Below are 20,513 nucleotides of genomic sequence, written 5' to 3' on the forward strand. Positions count from 1 at the left end.
TTGATAGAGATTTCCAATTCTAGATATTATTGGTATTGTTCACAGCTGATCAACTTTATCACAATAGAAAAATTGTATAAAATTACTTCAAATTTCTAGAGCCATTGTTTGAAGCCATTATCTTGGAAGGTATTGTCATACAAGATCAGATGTGAACCTGGAATGCTTGCAGGAAAATAAGTGTGTTTGGATACACATTCCCAAGTCAAGTCTCACTGTTTTTTTCATGTCAGATTTTAAGAAAATGCAGAAACTACTCTCTCTTTGTAGCTTCAGCCGGATGTGAATCATTATTAGCAAACATGTTTCCAAACTCCTATGGTGTATATCTTCAGGAAGCCTAGGCTATTTATGATACAGAACAGTTAGAAATCTAGATAATACATTTTATAGCAGGGAATGCATAAAAGATAGCATCTGTGTGAGAGAATCTTCAGAAGAAACAACAACTGTTCCTGAGAGCAATTATTTCAACTATTATATTCCTTGGAGGAAACAGAATCACACACCAACTTTGGGGGAGAGGGAATCCACCTTATTATATAGTATGTAGTATTTACAAACTCAAGCATTCAAATTGGCAAAATTAATATAAGAATGAAAGAATTATAGAATATGTATATAATGGACCTACTACTACTTCTGGCATGCAAAAAAAAATGAAAGAAAAGGTTCAATGCAAAATTTGTCCTATATGATGTTAGGATCATCGCCAGGACTAGCTGTGACTGATCTCTCTTGTCTAATCTCTTCCAACTGCTGGAGCACCTGATGAACTTCTGGTCGTGCTGATGGAGAAGGATCAACACAGTGCAAAGCAAGCTTCAATGTATTTAGCAACTCATCACTAACTGTTGATGCATCTCTCATCAAGTCAGCATCAAAAACCTCATTTGTCCACTCCTCTTTGACAATAGAAGCAACCCACTGAGGCAAATCTACTCCATTCATAGACACCCCAGGTGACTTCCTCGTTAGGAGTTCTAACAAGATAACACCAAGACTGTAGATATCAGTTTTAGTGTTTGCTTTCTTAAGCTTTGAGAGCTCAGGTGCACGGTATCCCAATGCTCCAGCAGTAGCTATGACGTTGGAATTAGCAGCAGTTGTCATCAACCTAGAAAGACCAAAATCTGCAATTTTAGCATTTGTGTTCTCATCAAGCAACACATTGCTAGATGTAAGGTTCCCATGTACAATGTTCTCCTGGGAATGAAGGTAAAACAAGCCACGAGCCAAGTCCTGTGCTATTTTCATCCTTGTTGGCCAATCAATGGATGTTTCAGTTCCACCACCTGCATCAAGATGGAAGAGAAAATATTTGACTTATTGATAAGCTCTATCAATAGAACAAATACGATGACCATGTCAATATTTGCAAATACCAAACTTACCATGTAGGAAAGAAGCAAGACTTCCTTTAGGCATATAATCAAAAACCAGAAGCTTTTCACCTTTTGGTCCCAAGTAATAGGCCCTCATAGCCAAAACATTGGGGTGCCTAATTTTTCCTAGAACACTAACTTCTGATTCAAATTCTCTCTGACCTTTAGTGATCTTTTCCCTCAATCTTTTCACTGCAACTTGACTTCCATCCTCCAATATAGCCTTATACACAGTTCCATAGGTGCTCTTTCCCATTATCTCAGCTGTTGCACACAAGAGATCATCAGCTGTGAAAGCCATTGGTCCATCAAAATGGACTAGTTTCCCTCCAACCTCCCCACCTGCTTCAACATCACCAGCAGCAACAGGAGGGACTCCTTTTTCTATGCTAGTACCGCCGGCTCTGGCTCTGCCATTCTCTGCCTTTGATGTTGCTCTCTTTCTGATCAAGCAGAAGAGCATGATGCAACAAAGTGTTATCAGGACTACAAGGAGAACTCCTGCTACAATGAGAATTATGTCTTTGGTACTTAGCTTCCTATGATGGCGGTGTATTGCCACTTCAGGAGGTGGGGCAATGACTCCTTCTGATGGAGCTGGTGAAAGACAGGGGGTTGAAGGGCTGTAGCCACATAGTTGAATATTTCCCACAAATGAGCTTGAGTTGAATCTCTTGGCAAGTAGAGCGGGCACAGAACCAGAGAGGCTATTGTAAGAAACATTTAAGAGTTTTAGACTACTTTGACTGTCAAAGGAGACTGGAATTTCTCCACTGAGATTATTCAGTGACAAATCAAGCTGCCTAAGCGTGGAAATGTTTGCAATACTTGAAGGAATATGTCCACTAAATTGGTTCCTACTCAAAATTAAAACAGAAAGATTATGCAATGTACCTAAAGATTCAGGGACTTGATTGTCAAGGAGGTTGTTCTCTGCATTCAGATATGTAAGTGAGGATAAATTAGAGAGGGTAGCAGGCAAGCTCCCATTCAAGGCATTATTAGAAATGTCTAGTGTCTTAAGCCTAGAAAGGGTTCCTATTTCATTTGGTATAGCTCCACTAAACCGGTTATGACTAAGGGAAACCTCACTGAGTTCTCTTAAGCTACCCAAAGAAGCAGGAACATTTCCGGTGAAAAAGTTATGGTCTAAGATCAGATTTTGAAGCCTAAAAAAGTCATTCTTGGGACTCTCACTCCCACTCCCACCCCATGAGTTGGGAAGAGGGCCAGATAGATTATTATGCTGAAGAGAAAGGAATGTGAGAGAAAATGAGTGAGTTAGGCTAGTTGGTAATGGACCAGAGAAGGAGTTAAAACTCAAGTTAAGCCAATAAAGCTTGGTGGAATTGGCAAGGCTATAAGGGATTGTTCCTGTGAGCAAGTTGTTGCTTAGGTCAAGAGACTGAAGCAAAGGGCAGTAACCTAAAGAAGAAGGGATGGAGCCTGTTAGCTTATTGTTGAATAACTGAACACCTCTAAGGTTGGGAAGAAGTCCCAAAGTTGAAGGGATTGAGCCCCCGATTAGGTTATCATGAAGACTAAGCTTCCTAAGGCCTTGAAGTTGGCCAATTTTATCTGTGATGCGCCCCCTCAACCCCTTCCACGGAAGCTGGATCACAATAACCTGTCCCTGAGCACACTTGATACCAACCCAACCTCCTGAACATGCTCCATAGCCACTGTCGTTCCAACTCCTCAAGAAGCCTTCAGGATCAACCAACTCTTGCTTGAATGCTTGTAGTGCTAACAAGTTTGATGCTGTCACAACCACCCCATCCCAACCATCCTCTTCACAGGAAACTGGCCTCAAGCACGTGGGAAGCACAACACACAAGAGAAAGAAAAAACAACATGGGTTGTGCATCTTGGACCAAATCTTCCATCTTTCTTTCTTCTTACAAGAAACATGGTCAGCATTTGTCACCCCACGTGGTGAAGTCGGGTTGGTTTCCTGCACTACCATAACGAAAATAAAAACAATGAATGTAAAAAGAATAAGAGATGTTGAGTTGAGTTGAGTTAGAGGAACAAGAAGAGTGTGTTTGTTGTTGTGAGTGAAGTGGAGAAGGGCATAGAAAGATAGGTAGGAACATGAGGGGAACAGTTGAAGGAATTGTTTTTGTAGTGAGGAGTGAGAAGGAGCACGTGATGACATAAAGAAGTGTAGGTGCGCGCGGGGGTTGAGAGCGTGAGAGAGAGAAAGAATGCCGGGTTCAGTTTCAGAGGCTCTCTTTTGTTACAAACTCTGAGTAACGGCTAGTTTTTTTCCTTGTAAGTTGTAACTAGTGAAGAGCATTATTAGTAAAGTAGTGTGTGCAACTGTGCATGCTTGTTTTCTTGCCAGAGTTAAGAATATCATGGCGCGCTCTTCTTTTATTGCTCATCCGCGCCTCAACGGCTATTTCTTCTTCATTACTCCATCTCCCTCAAACTATAGAAATTAAAAATAACCAACACATAACTATGCATGTATCATAATTATTCAGAACCGCACTTGCAAGAGAAATTATCCGATAAGTTTTAAAGAAAAAAAATTACGCAGGGCATAGTTAAGGATATAAGTAAGAGATAAAGGGTACATTATTAACATCCAAAAAAGGTGTAATTGTTTTATGATGATTGATGACCTGGGTCTGGGTGGTAAGAGTTGAAAGTCGCAATTCATATCATAGCGGTCCAGAAATTTGAGAAGAAATCTCCGTCATCATCATGTTTTATGGTACTTAGCTATTGGTCCACAATACGCTTGGATTGGATGAGATCATAGCGACCCATTTCCTTTGAAATTTGACAAACTTGTCTTCGCCGTTTTCTATAAAAGGAACATTTGGACTATAAACATATTTGAATACAAGTTTAAAAGTTTTTTTTAATAGAGAAACGCTAAAATTATTTTTTATTGTATTCAGAAATATTTTATATTTTTATAAAAAAAATTCAAGAACGATTTTAACTTATATAAAAGCAGATTTTATATAAGCGAAATCAGGGATTCGAATCCTGCCTTATATATGTAATTGCGTTAAATCTTGGGATCAATTATCTCACCTTTTAAGGTGCCTTCAACATAACGAGGAGATTTGCTATCAACGGTGGATACTTCGAATAAAAAAAAAAGAAAATTTTATATTTTAACAAGACAGAATATTATAAAATTAGTTTTGATCGTTATATTTTATTTATTTATTTTTGTTAGAAAAACAAACATTGAATGATTGGTATATTAATTTTTTATTTTTTATAATCTAATATCAGAAATGTTAATTTTTTTTATCCAGTTTATTATTTAAAAAATGATATCCTAGAAAATATTTTTTTTGAGAAATAGTTTTTGCATAAATTTTTTTATAGAAATAATTAACATTATGTATACCTTTGTCTGTTTAGTTAATATTTCATCTAAACTTATTTATAAGAAAAAAATCTTAATTTGTTTTTGAACTAGAATATGAGCAAATTTTATTAAGTCAACTTTATTTAATGTTTTTAATCTAAAAATATCCCTATGATAATAAATGAGAGTACTATATATATCAAATTTCATGAATGTGGTTAAGGATATTTTAAGAAATGTGATGTATATTTTAAGTAAAATTATAAAAATTAAATGTATTTAATGAATTTTCTTAATCTCTGTGAAATTCATTTTATTTGCTTAGATATAAGAAATTAATGTTAGTTTGAATTTTATAATTTTTTATTTCTCTCAATTACTTAATTATTTTATCATATTTTTATTTTTTGTTTGTATTATAAATAAAATGTATGAAAAAACAAATTTCACTACAAAAATTAGTAGTCATTTTGTGAATAATATGATTAAAGTGCAAACAATCACCTTTCACCTTTTGACTCTTTTTTTTTTTTTTTCTGATGTTTTGACAAATGATTTCTTTCATATTCAATTTTAACAAAATGAAGAACTTGTGAGTTGAGCTAACGACTTCGAACAAGTGTTTATCTAAGTTTTTCAGTTTAATGATCTTGGGATTTACATCCGTACTTAGAATTCTTCTTTCTTAATCTTGTCTTTTTGGATACAAGTGGTTATTACGTTGTTAAAATCAAAACCATGTAAACTAATTTAATTTGTCCGAATTAAAATCATCTCCATCACAAGTGATCATGAAGAATTAATATAATTTTGCTCATCCCCAAAATTTGTCCCTGAAGCATGAAACTCATCAGTCAACAATTAGGGAGATGACGTATCCACCAATGAAATGGAAAGAAAGGGGGGCAAAAAATGAAAGAATAAAGTACAAATAAAAGAGAATATGGAAAATTTTGAAAAATAGGTAACTATATACGGCAAAAGAAAGTGTGTAGGAGGAAACTTTGGTTTTTTCGCTAAGGTTTCTAATTTGCTAATGAATGTGGGAATGAGTGTATAAATGAGATGAAACTTAATTTTGCGTATAATTGTAATACTTTAGAATCAAATGTTCAATTAACCTATGTAGAACAGTAGAAGTAATGTTATATGTAAAATATTATTTATACTATAAACTAAATATGCCAAATTAGTGACTTAGTTGGTCTTCATAATGTGGGAGGTCATGTTCGAGTTTCATCTCCACTACTTTTAACATTTTTCTAAACAATACATCCCATGTCAGGTCATCGTGTAAAAAAAGATCAAAAATCAATCTATTAGCCTACTAGTTTTCTTTTGTTTTTAACATTATTTTTTCTTTAACATTCCATTTTGCATATTACTTAAGATAATCAATCCGTTGTGTTTACTTACTTTGAGATGCTACATACGACTAGTAATTTATTTGGGTGAACATAAATATCCTTAGTTGAAAATGGATGACTAATTTATTGAGTTATGCATCAATTTAAAAAGATGATACCTCTTCTAAATTTTAATAGGTATTTTTCTACACTCATAAACATGTAATTGTAACATAATTATGTGAACGGTAAGTGTATTGATTAATGGTAGCCAAAAATTAATTTAATGGTCTATATGGTAAGTGTATTATTTTACAAGTATCACCCTAAATCCGTTCTATAAAAATATAAAAGTTTCCTTCCCAATTATCTTAGTGATATTAACTTTCATTGAAAATAATAAAAACATAATAAATTATTAGATTGATGAATCTTCTAACTCTCCAATAAATGTTTACATCAATTTTTTATTATTTTTTGCATTATAAAACTTTTAAGATGACCTTACCGATCATGCCAAATAAAAAATTTATTTTGATTTCTAAACTTCTGGTTTATGAGAATGTGTTTTAATTGAATATATGTGTAATACAAACCATAAAAAAAAGTAATGATTTTTTCCGATACATATTTCTTATTCAAGTAAAAGTGTAAAATCTCATACTTACAAGATACTTTACATTTCCTTAAACTTAATAGGTTTCTACAAGATTCAAAATAATATAGCATATTATCAATATGTAACTTTGTTTCACTAGCTAACAATATATTAACTCTTTTGAAACCTTCAATTATTTTTTGAAGTATCATATAATATTAACTTCTCACATTATTGAATACGAGAAGACAAAAATCAATACATTGTTACATTCATTTCAAGGAATGAAACAATAATAGTTGAAATGGTCTCGTGCATTAAAAAATCTCATTATTTTGTTTAGTTTTCAATAAATAATAAACCAACTTAATTAGGGTATTTCTTAATCTCCTTTTTTCATTCTTTTGATATAGTTGCTTCAGGAACATAATAAATGTATGAAAAATATAACATATTTTTCTAACATTTTTTAAATTGAGAAATTATTATAAAAGTGACATTTCTCTTGATGTACCTTCAAACATCAATTTAATATCAAAATACACACTAATTTTTATACTATAATATATGATGTATATAATCTAAAAATAAATACTTTATACAAAAAAAAAATATTTAGAATGCATATGTCGATAACACTTTAATTTATCATTTTAAGAAATAAATGGCACAAGAAAAAAAAATATTGAAATCAACGACTAGCAATCATACAATACAATCACGCGTTCTTTTGAAAGAATTATAGTTCTTTTATATTTATATGTTTCTTTTATTTTAAAAAATAAATCTTTATCACTATAATGTATAATAACAAAATGATAAAATGATTAAAAAGATCATTTAATAAAAATATATTTATGTAATTGTTGGACCAATTTTAAGGAAAAGAAAAAAAAAGATTAATACTAAATATATAGAAAATTATTCCCCTTATAAAAATTATATCTAAATGAGGAAACAATAAAAATAAAAACCAATCTTAATGACATTAAATTCTATTATTCCAATACAAATCAAAATCAAATTATAATTGAATAATTCTAATTAATTGATATATGCTAATCTTCATTAATTTAATAATGATGAAATAATAAACATATAACACCAATTCTATTCTCCATATAAAAATTGTATCTAAATAAAGAAACAATAAAAAAACTATCTTATTTAAATTAAATTATATTATTTCTATAAAAATCAAAATCAAATTATAATTAAATAATTATGATTGATATACGTTAATCTCCATTAATTTAGTAATGATATAATAATAAACGTGTAAGAAAGCATATAACACCAATTCTATTAATTAATAAGATTTGAAATCAAGCTCTTTAAGATTTAATAACACAATACAAAGATTTAATCATGCAACAGGTCAATTATTTCAATCAATTCAATTAAAAACAATATCAAATTACAAACTTAGGGAACTCATATTACCTTCAAGAAATCATAAAATGCCTAAAAAAATTATAACCTTGTCAAAAGGATAGATAAAAATATATTATATTATGTTTGGGATCATTTTACTATCCAAATTTCTCAAATATCAAATATAACCTTATCAAAATTATTCCATCTTCGCTAATACTCTTATTTATATAAAAGGATCAAACATAATATAATACATTTTTATTTATACTTTTTCTTCTACTTTGTATTATGTTTGTACACATAATATATATAGATTATTAAAAAAAAAGGATGGTTGTCTCATGTGAAATATACTTATAATCTATATGAAAAAAACAGTATGACAACGAAATATTAATTATTTTTTAAAATTATGTAAAACAAACTATTTACTGAAAACTTTAATTTCAACAAATAAAAGTTAATAATTTAAATTTGATAAATAATATTAAATATACTATTTTATAAAATTTGATAGCTAACTTATGGGTTGGTTTGTTTAATTTTTTTTTTGAAAAAATAATGTTTTTAAAGATTTATTTATTTTTTAAAAAAAGTTTAATTATATTTATGATTCCTTATCTTATTTTTTTAGATTCATTTTGATATCATTTATCTTTTAAAATACTCATTTTGTTTCTTTATATATTAAATTTAGGTCAAATTAATCATTTTGAATATTTTTTTGGTTGATTTAAGACTTGGAACTTATCTTATAAGATTCACTTATATGAAAATAGTTGAATAAAATTATAGTCCAAACCAAATGTGTTATAAACATGGTGAAAATTGAAATTTTTTAAAAAAATATTTTCATATATTTTGTAATTTCATAAGATATATTTTTCACATAATTTTTACTGTGTGTATAGTCTTTTTATGTATTTTGTACTTTTTATATAGGTAAATATAGTGTTACAAGTTTCAAGTCTTAAATTAATTAAAAATTAATTCAAAATTATGTTGCAAAATTAAAAATTATCATTATTTTAAAAGGATCAAATTAATTTAAATTAAAAAATAAATAACTAAAATCATTATTTTAATATATAAAAGACAAAAATAAATCTAAAAAAAAAAGATAAATGACTAAAAATATAATTTAATCTTTAAAAATATAATTTTTTTAAGAAACATGTAAGAGTTGTTTCTTAAAATGAAAAAATTACTTATTTTATATAAAAAAAATTTAAACAAACACGTAAAAAAGTATAAACAAAAATTATTTTATTAAAAAATATTTTTAAAAAAAAAAATTAATCAAACATAGTATCGTTAATCTCACCCTTGATGAGAGTGTTCTCCTAACAATTGCATCAGCCATAGGGAAACCAGTCAAGGTGGATCTTAATACTCTGAACATGACACGGGGCAGGTTTGCACGGGTCTGTGTGGAGATTAACCTAAATGAACCCGTCGTAGGGAGATTTTTTCTCAATGGTGTTTGGTATACCGTGGAGTATGAGGGCTTACATCTGTTGTGCGCGTCGTGTGGCTGTTACGGGCATGTACTGAGGAACTGTCAACATGCAGCTCAGTCGGAGTCAGTGGCGAATGGCGTGGGGGAGAAGGAGACAGTGGTGCAGTCGTCTGGAGATCCACCGCGCAGTGCAGGTTCAGGTGATGAAAATGGAGATCAATCAATACCGCATAGTCAGGGAGGAATCACGCCAGATCTGCACGGGGATTGGCTGATCGTGAAACGGAGGAATCGCAAGCCAACTCTTGGGAGACCGTTGAGCAAGGGAAGATCTCCCTCTCATAATGGAACCGCGGAAGCTAATGCGAAGAATCAGAATGTGCCGAGATACTCTACGAGGGGAATATACGCTGCGGCTGAGTTAATTGAGGATGTTTCAAAACCACGTGGGGGGTTAGTGCATACACGTGAACAGGAGCATGTCGTAGGGCCGAGCCATGCAGAGGTGGGCCATGTACTGCACGAAAATCCGAAATTAGTTCCACGAGTACAGGAAAAGGTAGTAGGACCGAGTCGTGTAGTGGTGGGCCCTGTAATCCATGAGCATTCGACGTCAACGAGGTATAATAGGGAGACAAAGAAACGTAACAGAGTGGAAGACTTAGGTGCCAATTCACGGTCCAATCCCATGGGTGGTGTTAGCGGTGGTACACCTCATGCTCGTAGTGCGCCAATCAACTCCTTTCTAGGGGACTCACGAGATGGGCATACGGGGATGACGGGGGTCTCAAATGATTATTGGGTCTCTAGTGTGCTTCACACAGGTGGCACGTCCAACCTAGTCCAGGAGTCCGAGGAGAGTGGACCAGAGTTACCAGGGACGGAGGACGTCATGCACTTTGATCAACCTTTGGAAGAGGAGGCCATGTTAGTGTGAGTTTGTCGTATCTTGTGTTAATTAATGAATACAAGTTTTATTATTTTGAGTTGGAATATTAGAGGGGCTGTTAATGCCAAGGGTAAAAGGAGGGTTTTAGAGTTAGTAAGGCTTCATCACCCGTCTATTTTTATTGTATTGGAAACCCACTGCCAATTTTCTTCGGTGGAATCCTTTTGGAAGAAGTTGGATTATAAGTTGTGCTATAGTACTGAGGCTACGGGGCACTCCGGGGGTATTTGGGTCTTGATGACGACGTCTTGCTCGGCTACTACCTCGGATTTTGCCTCTCACTCTGAGGCCATCTCGTTTACGGTTGTTGAAGGAAACAAGAGCTGGGTTTGTACTGCCGTTTATGCTAATCCTCGGGTGGAACTCAGACAGCAGGTTTGGTCTCATCTTCGGGAGTTGGGGGGACGGATTACGCTTCCATGGTTAGTGCTTGGGGACTTCAATGAGATTATGTTGTCAACAGAGCATCGTGGGGGTCGTTTCTCGACAGCACGGGCATCACAGTTCCTAGAAGTTTTGAATGATTGCAATCTTCTCGACATGGGGGCAAAGGGCCTTCGTTTTACGTGGTATCGAAACCGACAAGGGGTTGTGCTGGCTAAGCGGTTAGACCGTGCGGTGTGTAATGTCGAGTGGCAAAATATGTTTCCGGAAGCATATGTTGAGAATCTGTGCCGGGTCTATTCTGATCATTGTCCACTTTTACTACGGCGGGACGACTCAAGGGACAAGTCTCTAGATTGCCCCTTTCGGTTCCAAGCAGCATGGGCCACCCACAAAGATTTTGAACGTCTTGTTAGGGAGGCGTGGCGTCGTAGCACGCCGACCCTTGCTAATGGGCTACAAGCCGTTCGAGTAGATGCCATCAAGTTTAACAAAGAAGTGTTTGGGAATATCCTTACTAGGAAGAAGGCTCTCCAAAGTCGTCTTAAAGGAGTACAACTTCAACTAGAGAGAGGGGATTCAGAGAGCTTGTCGCGCTTGGAGAAGGCTATACAAATGGAGTTGGATGAAACTTGTCTTCAGGATGAATATCTATGGTTTCAGAAATCTAGAGAGAAGTGGGTGAAGTTTGGGGACCGCAACACGTCCTTCTTCCATGCTCAAACACTCGCGAGAAGACGACGGTACAAAATACAGGGGTTGTTTCTACCAGATGGAACTTGGCATACTGATCATGTGGTTATGAAGACTGAGGCAGTCAGGTTCTATAAGGAGCTTTTTTCGGCGGATACAGATCAAGGGTCTCTAGACATGCCTACTGGAATTTCACCTGCCTTGGGAGCTGAGGCCCGATCTGCCTTAACTGCACCAGTCACGAAGGAGGAGGTCCGTCGGGCGGTGATGAGCATGAAGTCTTTCAAGGCTCCAGGGTCGGATGGGTTTCAACCGTTCTTTTTCAAGCAATATTGGCCTATTGTGGGTGATGAATTATGGCGTACAGTGAGGGAGGCCTTTCGGTTGGGGTACTCGGACCTATCACTCTTGGAGACACAAATGGTGTTGATTCCGAAGGTGAACCACCCGGTTAGCCTTAAAGAATTTCGTCCTATTAGCTTATGCAACGTCGCCTGGAAGGTTATCTCTAAAGTACTTGTCGCTCGTCTTCGACCGTTCTTGCAGGGCGTCATTGGTCCTTTCCAGGGTAGTTTTATCCCTGGGAGGGGGACTCGTGACCACAGTATTATTGCTCAGGAGGCCTTTCATTTCGTTCGGAAAGACGGTTCAGGGGTGGGTTCCTTGGCTTTAAAAATTGACCTTGAGAAGGCATACGACAGGGTCAGGTGGGAGTTCTTGGAGTCTACGCTGGTGCAGTTTGGGTTTCCTACAATTATAGTTCAACTTATTATGTGGGGGTTAAAGAATTCGTCGATTTCACTCCTTTGGAATGGAAGCACACTACCGTCTTTTGCCCCAGCTCGAGGACTTCGGCAGGGAGACCCATTATCTCCGTATCTGTTTGTGTTTTGCATGGAGCGCCTAGCCCTTAGGATATCTGAATTGCTTCAGGAGGGTCTTTGGAAACCGATTCAGCTATCTCCTGGGGGGCTACTGCTTTCACACCTTTTCTTTGCTGATGATATCTTACTGTTTTGTCAAGCCTCAGAAGACCATGCTCGTTTGGTGGCATCAATCTTGGAGGAGTTTTCGCGTTTATCAGGCTTAAGAGTCAACTTGACTAAGTCTAAGTTTGTGAGCTCTAGGGAAGTTTCACAGAGGAGGATTGAAACATTGGAAGGACTGCTAGGGATTAGCTTTACAGCTCGGATCGGGACGTATTTGGGTGTTCCCTTGACTCATGGTCAGCCGAGGTGTGTAGATTTCTATGATGTGATGGATAAGATTCAGGGTCGACTGGCGGCTTGGAAGGCCAAGCTTCTCAATAAGGCTGGGAAGTTGTGTCTGGTGAAGTCTACCATCTCCTCTATTCCCGTATATAGCATGCAATCATTATGGCTTCCCCAAGCAGTGTGTAATCGAATCGATCAGGCTTGCCGTCGCATGCTCTGGGCTAAGTCTGATAATACTCGGTTTTGGTCTCCAGTGAGTTGGGATGTTGTCACTCAAGCTAAAGAGTTAGGTGGTCTTGGGGTTAGAGAGGCGCGCAGGGTGAATGTATCACTCCTGGGAAAGCTAGCTTGGGACCTGCTTTCGGCTCCACAGAAGCCTTGGGTTCAACTCCTCAGCAACCTCTACCTACATGGAGCTTCTGTCCTGAGTGCTCAAAACAAGCGAGGTGTTTCTTCAGTCTGGTCGAGTATTCTTAAGGCCCTTCCCTCACTCCGGGAGGGATTCAAGCCTCATCTAGGATCAGGAGACTCATCACTTTGGTACAAGGACTGGTCAGGTAATGGGCTTTGGTGCGGGAAGGTCCCCTTTGTTCATATCGCAGATACCAACAAAAAGGTTGCCGACTGCTGGGTTAGTGGAGATTGGAGCTTCCATGCCTTGTATACGGTTCTTCCAACTGAACTGATAAACTCTGTCCAACAGTTGAGTGTTGGCAATTCCGCTTTTGGGTGGGATCATTTTGCTTGGAGGGGTGATATCTCGGGTTGCTACACAGCGACATCTGGGTATCGTTTTCTAACCCGGGGGCTGGCAGCGGAGGGGGATGCTGTTTGGAAGAAGCTTTGGAGGATTATGATTCCTGAGAAGCTTAAGTTCTTTTTGTGGCAATGCCTTCATTCAGCCCTCCCAACAAATCAGGTTCGGGTTGACAGGAGGTTGGCAGAGTCAGGTGCATGCTCGCGTTGCTCTTGCCCTCATGAGACCATTCTACATGCTCTTCAGGATTGCCCATATTCACGAGAGGTGCTGATGTCTGGTGGGTGTAGTGTGGGTTGGTCCTTTTCTGAAATGGACTGTTTTTAGTGGCTGAAGGGGATCATCTTGCACAAGGATGCTACTACGTTATCCATCACCTTGTGGTGGGTCTGGTGTTTTAGGAATAACATGGTATTTAACGATGGCCTCTGGCCAATTTCGGTGGTCCGTCGGAAGGTGATACTATCCATGGTGGAGAACAGTGTGTATAACGTTAAGAGGCGCCTATGGGAGGAACAAGCCATTTGGAGGCCTCCGGAGCACCCGTGGATCAAGCTAAACACGGACGGAAGTTGGTTGAGGGAGACGTCTGCTATGGGAATGGGTGGAGTAATCCGTGATTGGGCAGGTATGTGGCGGGGGGGCTTTTCGCATGGAGTCTTACATGGGGATGCGTTACGTGCTGAGTTGTTGGCCTTGGAGGAGGGCCTAGTGTTTTGTTGGGACGGTGGTTTTCGGATGGTGACTTGTGAATGTGATTGCCTGGGAGCTGTAAAGTTGTTTCAAGATCGGCCAATGGACAGAGATTACCTGCACAAGCACTATGATGTTATTTGTCGTGTTCAGCAACTCCTTGCTCGGGATTGGGTAGTTTACGTCAGTCATATTCCTCGAGAGATTAATTCAGTAGCTCATACGCTTGCTACTTGAGGTGTAGGGAACTTAGGTTCCAATGTATTTTGGAGGAGTCCTCCAGACTTTATTTTACTTCCATTAGGGAGAGACTCTATGTCTTGAGTTGTTTGCTTTGTTTATCTTTCATATTTCACCAAAAAAAAAAAAAAAATCTCACCCTTATACATACATGTGTGTACACATAATTACAAAACCTTACACGTAACTCAAATTAAAGTCGCATAATCCATCTTAAATGAACTTATTCACCTTGTCTTATTCTTATGAAGATCCCAAATTCCTCTTACAAACAAAATCTGAAATCTGTTCAAAGAAAACAAAATCTGAAACCTGGGTATTATTGACAAAAAATTCTTTGAAAGAGATCATCAATTGCTTTTAAACGTTATCAACTAAAAATTTGGTGGCGTAAACATTAGACTAACCGACTAAGTGTCTCCTAATTGGTTTGTAATTGGGAATTGTGTTTTTTAATTTTAAAACATCTATTATAATATTATTTTTTTCAAAAGATTTTTTTTCCCTTTGCGAAATTCTGCTTGCAATAGATTTAATTGGACTGTTAATTAATTAGATTTATTTTAGCTAGGATTTTTTTCTCTCGTTTATTCAATTAGTATATAATTTAACTAAATCGTTATCAAGAAATATTTTAATTGATTAACAGTAAAAAGAAGAAGAACTTTACACTTGCACGGTGAAGAATTATTTCTGCATATTACTCTCAACTCTTTACTTCTTGAAAAGACATGTGATTAGTTGAATAATACTTATATTTTTGTAAGACTAATGGCAAAAACTACATTTTATTTCAAAGATAAGAAAACGATAAGATTTAAACTTAAGTCTTCGTTCAAAATACTCAAATTCCTGGCTATCCCAATTTTAGCGACTTCATATTTTTCTCGTTACGTGCATGTAATCATCTTTGCCTAATGAATTATGTTCTATCAATCTGATTTGATATTTTTCTTAATCAAAATTGCCTATGTAGAGAGCTTTTTCTGAATTTGTTATCCCTGTCGTTATCTTTCTGTCCTCGGTAGGGTCGTCACTCTCAATGCCAACAAAACATGTGAAAATAAGGTAATAATGAGACCCAATGAGCAACTTACCAGATAGCACTGATAATAACCATTTATCACACACGAATCTCCATCTGTAACAGACTATCTTATTCATCAAGTATTACCTTAACTATGATTTTCATGTACATGTTGTATGTACGTAAATGAATCAATGGTCCTTTTTACAATCAAATAGATGACGTCGACGAGTACCAATTTGGCTATGAATGCTGTCGTGATAACTCTCATAAAACTTTAAAATTACCTCAGCTATCAGCAAAAGATAGAGTACATACAGTCGCTTGTAGGGGTACCATATTTATATTTAGTCTATATAATAAATAAAATATATTAAATGTAAAAAAGAAAAATATAATATATTATTTACTTTTTTCCCTGTGAATTTTCATAAATATTAATATAAAATCATAAATAAGGATTTCTTTAATTTTTTTCTTTTATCTCTAATTTCTTTAGTTATTTTCTAATTTATCTATAAGGATAAATCATAATCTCATACGATTTGTACTGTGTGTTTAGTTTTTTATTTTTTATTTTTTTTTACCAATTGTGTATTTAATTATTTTTGTTTTACATTTTTAGATTTGAGAATTGTGGTTATAAGTAACATTTAAATAATTATATAAAGATCATTTTTTTCCATTTCATCCAATACACCCAAAAACTTAATTCCAACATATATATTCAAATTATATACCCATAAATTTTACTACATATTTCTTCATATTTGCACTTTTTTTTCCAGATAAACAATACTATTAAGAAATGGATTATAAAGTTAATTTAATTATATAAAATTGATTTATTAAATAATTTTTTTTTATATTCTATATTGGTCTTATCTCTAGTCAATATATAAGATCTAAAATTTTTTTGATACACTTTTCAGCATTCAGTATTATTAGACTTGATGTATGAATAAATAATAAGTAATTCTTTTTAAATGATTTAGATTGAATATAAAATTGTCCTAATAAATTTTTTCATACTTAATATTATTGAACTTAATATGTGTGTAAATAATACGTAATCCTTTTTGCAAGTCTAAAATAGTTTTATATCAACTAAAAGTGTGATATAAAACTAGTTTTACATGTGATAGGTGTAATATTTTCTTGTCGAATTAGCCATCTTGCTTTAGTTTTTCCATGTATAATTAATGATCGTACCAATCATGTCTCATGTACATTCTTTTGATAATTCTTCCCTCACTTGAATATTTGGTTAATGGAAGAGTCTACAAATATGTGAAGCCCCACCTGGTTGCACCCGAATGAGAGAGAGAGAGTTAATTAATTAGTGGCTTCAATCCATGGCTTACAGCTTCCCTGATGTGTTCTTATGGATTCAGAACCTTCCACCAATCTCAGAATGGGAAACAAGCTCCATGTCCTTAAACATATGCTCTTCAACCTCGTGCCAACCATGTCTTAATCTCACCATAACCAAAGACCATCATTCCTCATCGAAACTCGCTTTTGTCATCATTGCAGACTTCAACATTCCAATCCACCTTTGGACCACAAAACCTTTCAAGCCATCCTCCAAAACCACCAACAAGTTAATAGATGAAGAAACCATTTTCAACCTCTTTGATAATTTCATCCAAGCCATCCTTCTCTATGGGTCAAACAAAAATAGTTTCTTCATCAGGTTTCCAAAACTTGACTCTATTCCCTACCTTCCAGACATTTTCAACCTCTCTTTCTTCACTCTCTTGTTCCTAGTTTGCATATATGAAGCTCCTGCTGCAGATCTTCGTTCTGAATGTGTTAGCCACTTGAAAGACCACTTGACAGGTTTTCAGTCAAGACAAGCATCGAACATGCTTATGAAACTCTTGGGGTCTAACTTACAAGAGCTTTGGATGCGTTCTGTGAACCTTGGAATTACTAACTGGGTTGGGGAACTCGAACCTCATCACAACAACTTCACAACACCGTGCCCTTTTTATTCTGGTGCATTTTCAACATCTGGGTTGTGGAAAGTGCAGTTGTATTGTCCTATCGTAGCCATGGATGTTGAGAATTCAAAAAGCAATCCAGCAAGTGAGAAGCTTCAGTTTTCCCTCAAATATCACCAGATGGAAGGTATTCTTCAGTTCAATCACAAAGTCTCAATCAAAGAGGAGGGGGTTGAAATCATGGTGAACATTGACAACATTAGGTAACCACCAATATTTTATCTCAAAAAGAGAAGCATGTAAAGTCGATAAGCGACATCTCAACCAAACAAATTAATTAGGACGGTTAGTTTGGATAAACTTTTATAAAAAAAATAAAATAATTTTTTTCACAATTATATAACTAATAATTTATGCATTAGTTAATTTATAATTCTTTTTGGATAAATTATATGTGAAAATTTTTAAAAATTAACTTATATTTAAGTTAATTTTAACTTATGAAGAGATACTTATTTCATTTTTTTTTCTTACAAGTATTTTTATAAAAATATTATTCGGCTTATAGTCATTAATTAGCTAGCTTATGCTCATATTGTTATTAGAAATTTTGTTATCATTTGTAAGATATGTTGGTTCATTAGCTTTAATTATTTAAAGGTTTTTTCTTTCACCTTTTTTTTTCTTAGTTGTTCTCCCTTTGATAATTTGTTCATCTTAAGCTCAATTTCTAATTTTATAAGATTTTTACGCTATATGAAATGTTACATATAATAACATATAAAAAGTACCATTATATATATAATATATATAAATATAATTCTATTTATAATATATTTACACAATTTTAGTGTTGATTTTGAATAAGATTCGATTATATATATTGTATGTCATTATAATTTATACATATACCTTTAAACAAGATCAACATATTTATAATATAGGTAAAAATAATTTTTAATAATAAATATTGTATTATTATAAATTGTGTCATTACAAGATAATTATTTTGTAGTGTTTTGGACTTAGACTTGAAATTTTCTTAAGGTTCAACATTCCTTTTTCATTCCTCTTTTAAAAATTAATGAATTAAGAACAAAATTAAGTAACATTTTTTATGGTAATTTTAATTTATAATATTGTCTATTAAATATGTGATGAGAAGTTTGATAACTAATTTATTTGTATGAAAAAATATTAACTCTTTAAATAAATCTTAGTATTTAAAGAAATTAATCCTTAACAATGATGTCAATGTTCGTAATAATGATTTTATATCGGTTGGTGATTAAAATGACATTCATTGATGAAGTGATTGTATATAATTGAATTTACATTGTTTGTGGATAGATGCGATGTTGTGAAACTGGTGAATGATTCCCTAATGAAAGAACGAGGGGCTGGTGCAGCAGAAAAACATTTTCCTTCAAGAATAAGTCTGCAACTGACACCCACTCTCCAAGACCAAGTGTTGAGCCTCTCAGTTGGGAAATCCTCAGAGAATCCGAAGAAAGAAATCGGCCTAGACAAAAGCGTGGAAGCTTCGTTCGAGGCATCGAAGCCCTTGGGGCTCAAGGTATCAGCCGGAGAGAGCGCGACGGTGAGTCTCAAGCCTTGGAAGTTCGAGGAATCCGTTTACGGCTACAGCGCCAACCTCAACTGGTTTCTTCACGATATCATGGACGGCAAAGAGGTTTTCTCCTCCAAGCCTTCCAAGTTCGCCATGTTAAACCCCAAGTCATGGTTCAAGAACCGTTACTCCAGTGCTTATCGACCCTTCACCAGGCAAGGAGGGGTCATTTTCGCCGGCGATGAGTATGGAGACAAAGTCTGGTGGAAAGTCGACAAAGGGGCCGTCGGGAAGACCATGGAGTGGGAGATTCGAGGTTGGATTTGGTTAACTTATTTGCCTAACAAACGTGTCACCTTCTTCAATGAAACTAGGAGGTTGGAGTTTCGAGAAATAGTGCATCTCCACGTTGCTGCTTAGCCCTCTCTGAAATTACTATTTTATTTCAACATCTCATATTGTTACATACATAAATCAAACTTATTTCTCCATCTATTCTTTCAATAAACGTTCTTTCATGTTCATCATTCAGGGACACACTATATAATTTTTGCTTACATTTTTATTTTTTATTGTCACTTGCAAGCTACCCTCGTCATCGCAAGTCACCCACATCCTAGCCTGCAAACACTACTTGCAAGTTAATCATGAAAAGAGAGAGAAGAGGAAAGTCATTATCATTGCGGGCCTAACCCTTAGTTACGTTAAAAATATTTTTTTAAGATTAAATTATATTTTTATCTCTTATAATATTTAATTGATAATTTTAATTCTCTATTTTTTTTTATAATTTTAGTCATTAGTTTTATAAAATTTTTATTTTTGATCTTTTAATTAAACATTAATTCATTAATCATTAAAATTTTAACATTCATCATGTCCATATATTAGATAAATAACATAAAAATTAATATTTAATAATATTTAGATCAAATTATAATTTTAATTATCATTTTAATTATTTTATCATTTTTACGAAATAAAAATAAAAATAAAAAATAAAAATAAAATTTTGGTCTAAATTTTATCATGTCATTTATTTAATGTTAGATCATAGTCGTTACAATTTTAACAATCAATAAATGAATATTTAGTAAAGAAAATAAAATTACAAATTTTATAAACTTAGGAGATCAAAATTGTAAGATTAAAAATTGGAAGATTAAAATTACAAATCAAATATTATAGGAAATTCAAATGTGTAATTTTACTTTTTAAAAATCTGTAGAGAAATGCACCAGTTATCTATATATTTCCTAATCACTATCATCATTATTATAATCATTATTATTTACATATTTTAACATTATATTCTTGAGATAAAATATTTTTATTTAAAATACTCTTTTATAAAATTTAAAAAATATATATAATAAACTCAACTATGCATATATATATATATATATATATATATTAGTTTAATTTATTATGTTACGCATGATTTTTTTAATTGTATTATTAATATAATGTATCTATTAATTTTTGTTAATAATTAATATTTGTCAAGAAACTTAATAATTTTTAGTGGAATCTCATTT

At 34.1% G+C, this 20,513-nt stretch overlaps 2 protein-coding genes across 2 annotated transcripts; one reads left to right on the plus strand and one right to left on the minus strand.

Annotated features, from left to right (window-relative positions):
- Positions 1-456: 456 nt before the first annotated feature.
- LOC109816566 (putative leucine-rich repeat receptor-like protein kinase IMK3) lies at positions 457-3,757 on the minus strand. Its single transcript, XM_020381632.3, has 2 exons — positions 1,395-3,757; positions 457-1,295 (listed from the first exon to the last, which is right to left on the minus strand). Exons 1-2 carry the CDS (start codon positions 3,541-3,543, stop codon positions 691-693), a joined length of 2,754 nt encoding a protein of 917 aa, XP_020237221.1. The 5' UTR covers positions 3,544-3,757; the 3' UTR covers positions 457-690.
- Positions 3,758-16,666: 12,909 nt separating this feature from the next.
- Positions 16,667-19,499, plus strand: LOC109816581 (uncharacterized). Its single transcript, XM_020381650.3, has 2 exons — positions 16,667-17,668; positions 18,756-19,499. Exons 1-2 carry the CDS (start codon positions 16,815-16,817, stop codon positions 19,393-19,395), a joined length of 1,494 nt encoding a protein of 497 aa, XP_020237239.1. The 5' UTR covers positions 16,667-16,814; the 3' UTR covers positions 19,396-19,499.
- The last annotated feature ends 1,014 nt before the right edge of the window (positions 19,500-20,513 follow it).

This window comes from Cajanus cajan, chromosome 3 (assembly GCF_000230855.2).
Source record: "Cajanus cajan strain Asha chromosome 3, NIPB_CcT2T_4, whole genome shotgun sequence".
NCBI lineage: Eukaryota > Viridiplantae > Streptophyta > Magnoliopsida > Fabales > Fabaceae > Cajanus > Cajanus cajan.

Excerpts from the sequence above, each read along its gene's own strand:
- LOC109816581 (XM_020381650.3), top strand. The coding sequence starts at position 16,815 with ATGGCTTACAGCTTCCCTGATGTGTTCTTATGGATTCAGAACCTTCCA. Across the intron at positions 17,669-18,755 it reads GTGAACATTGACAACATTAG|ATGCGATGTTGTGAAACTGG; the intron begins GTAACCACCAAT and ends GTTTGTGGATAG.
- LOC109816566 (XM_020381632.3), bottom strand. The coding sequence starts at position 3,543 with ATGTCATCACGTGCTCCTTCTCACTCCTCACTACAAAAACAATTCCTT. Across the intron at positions 1,296-1,394 it reads TCTTGCTTCTTTCCTACATG|GTGGTGGAACTGAAACATCC; the intron begins GTAAGTTTGGTA and ends ATCTTGATGCAG.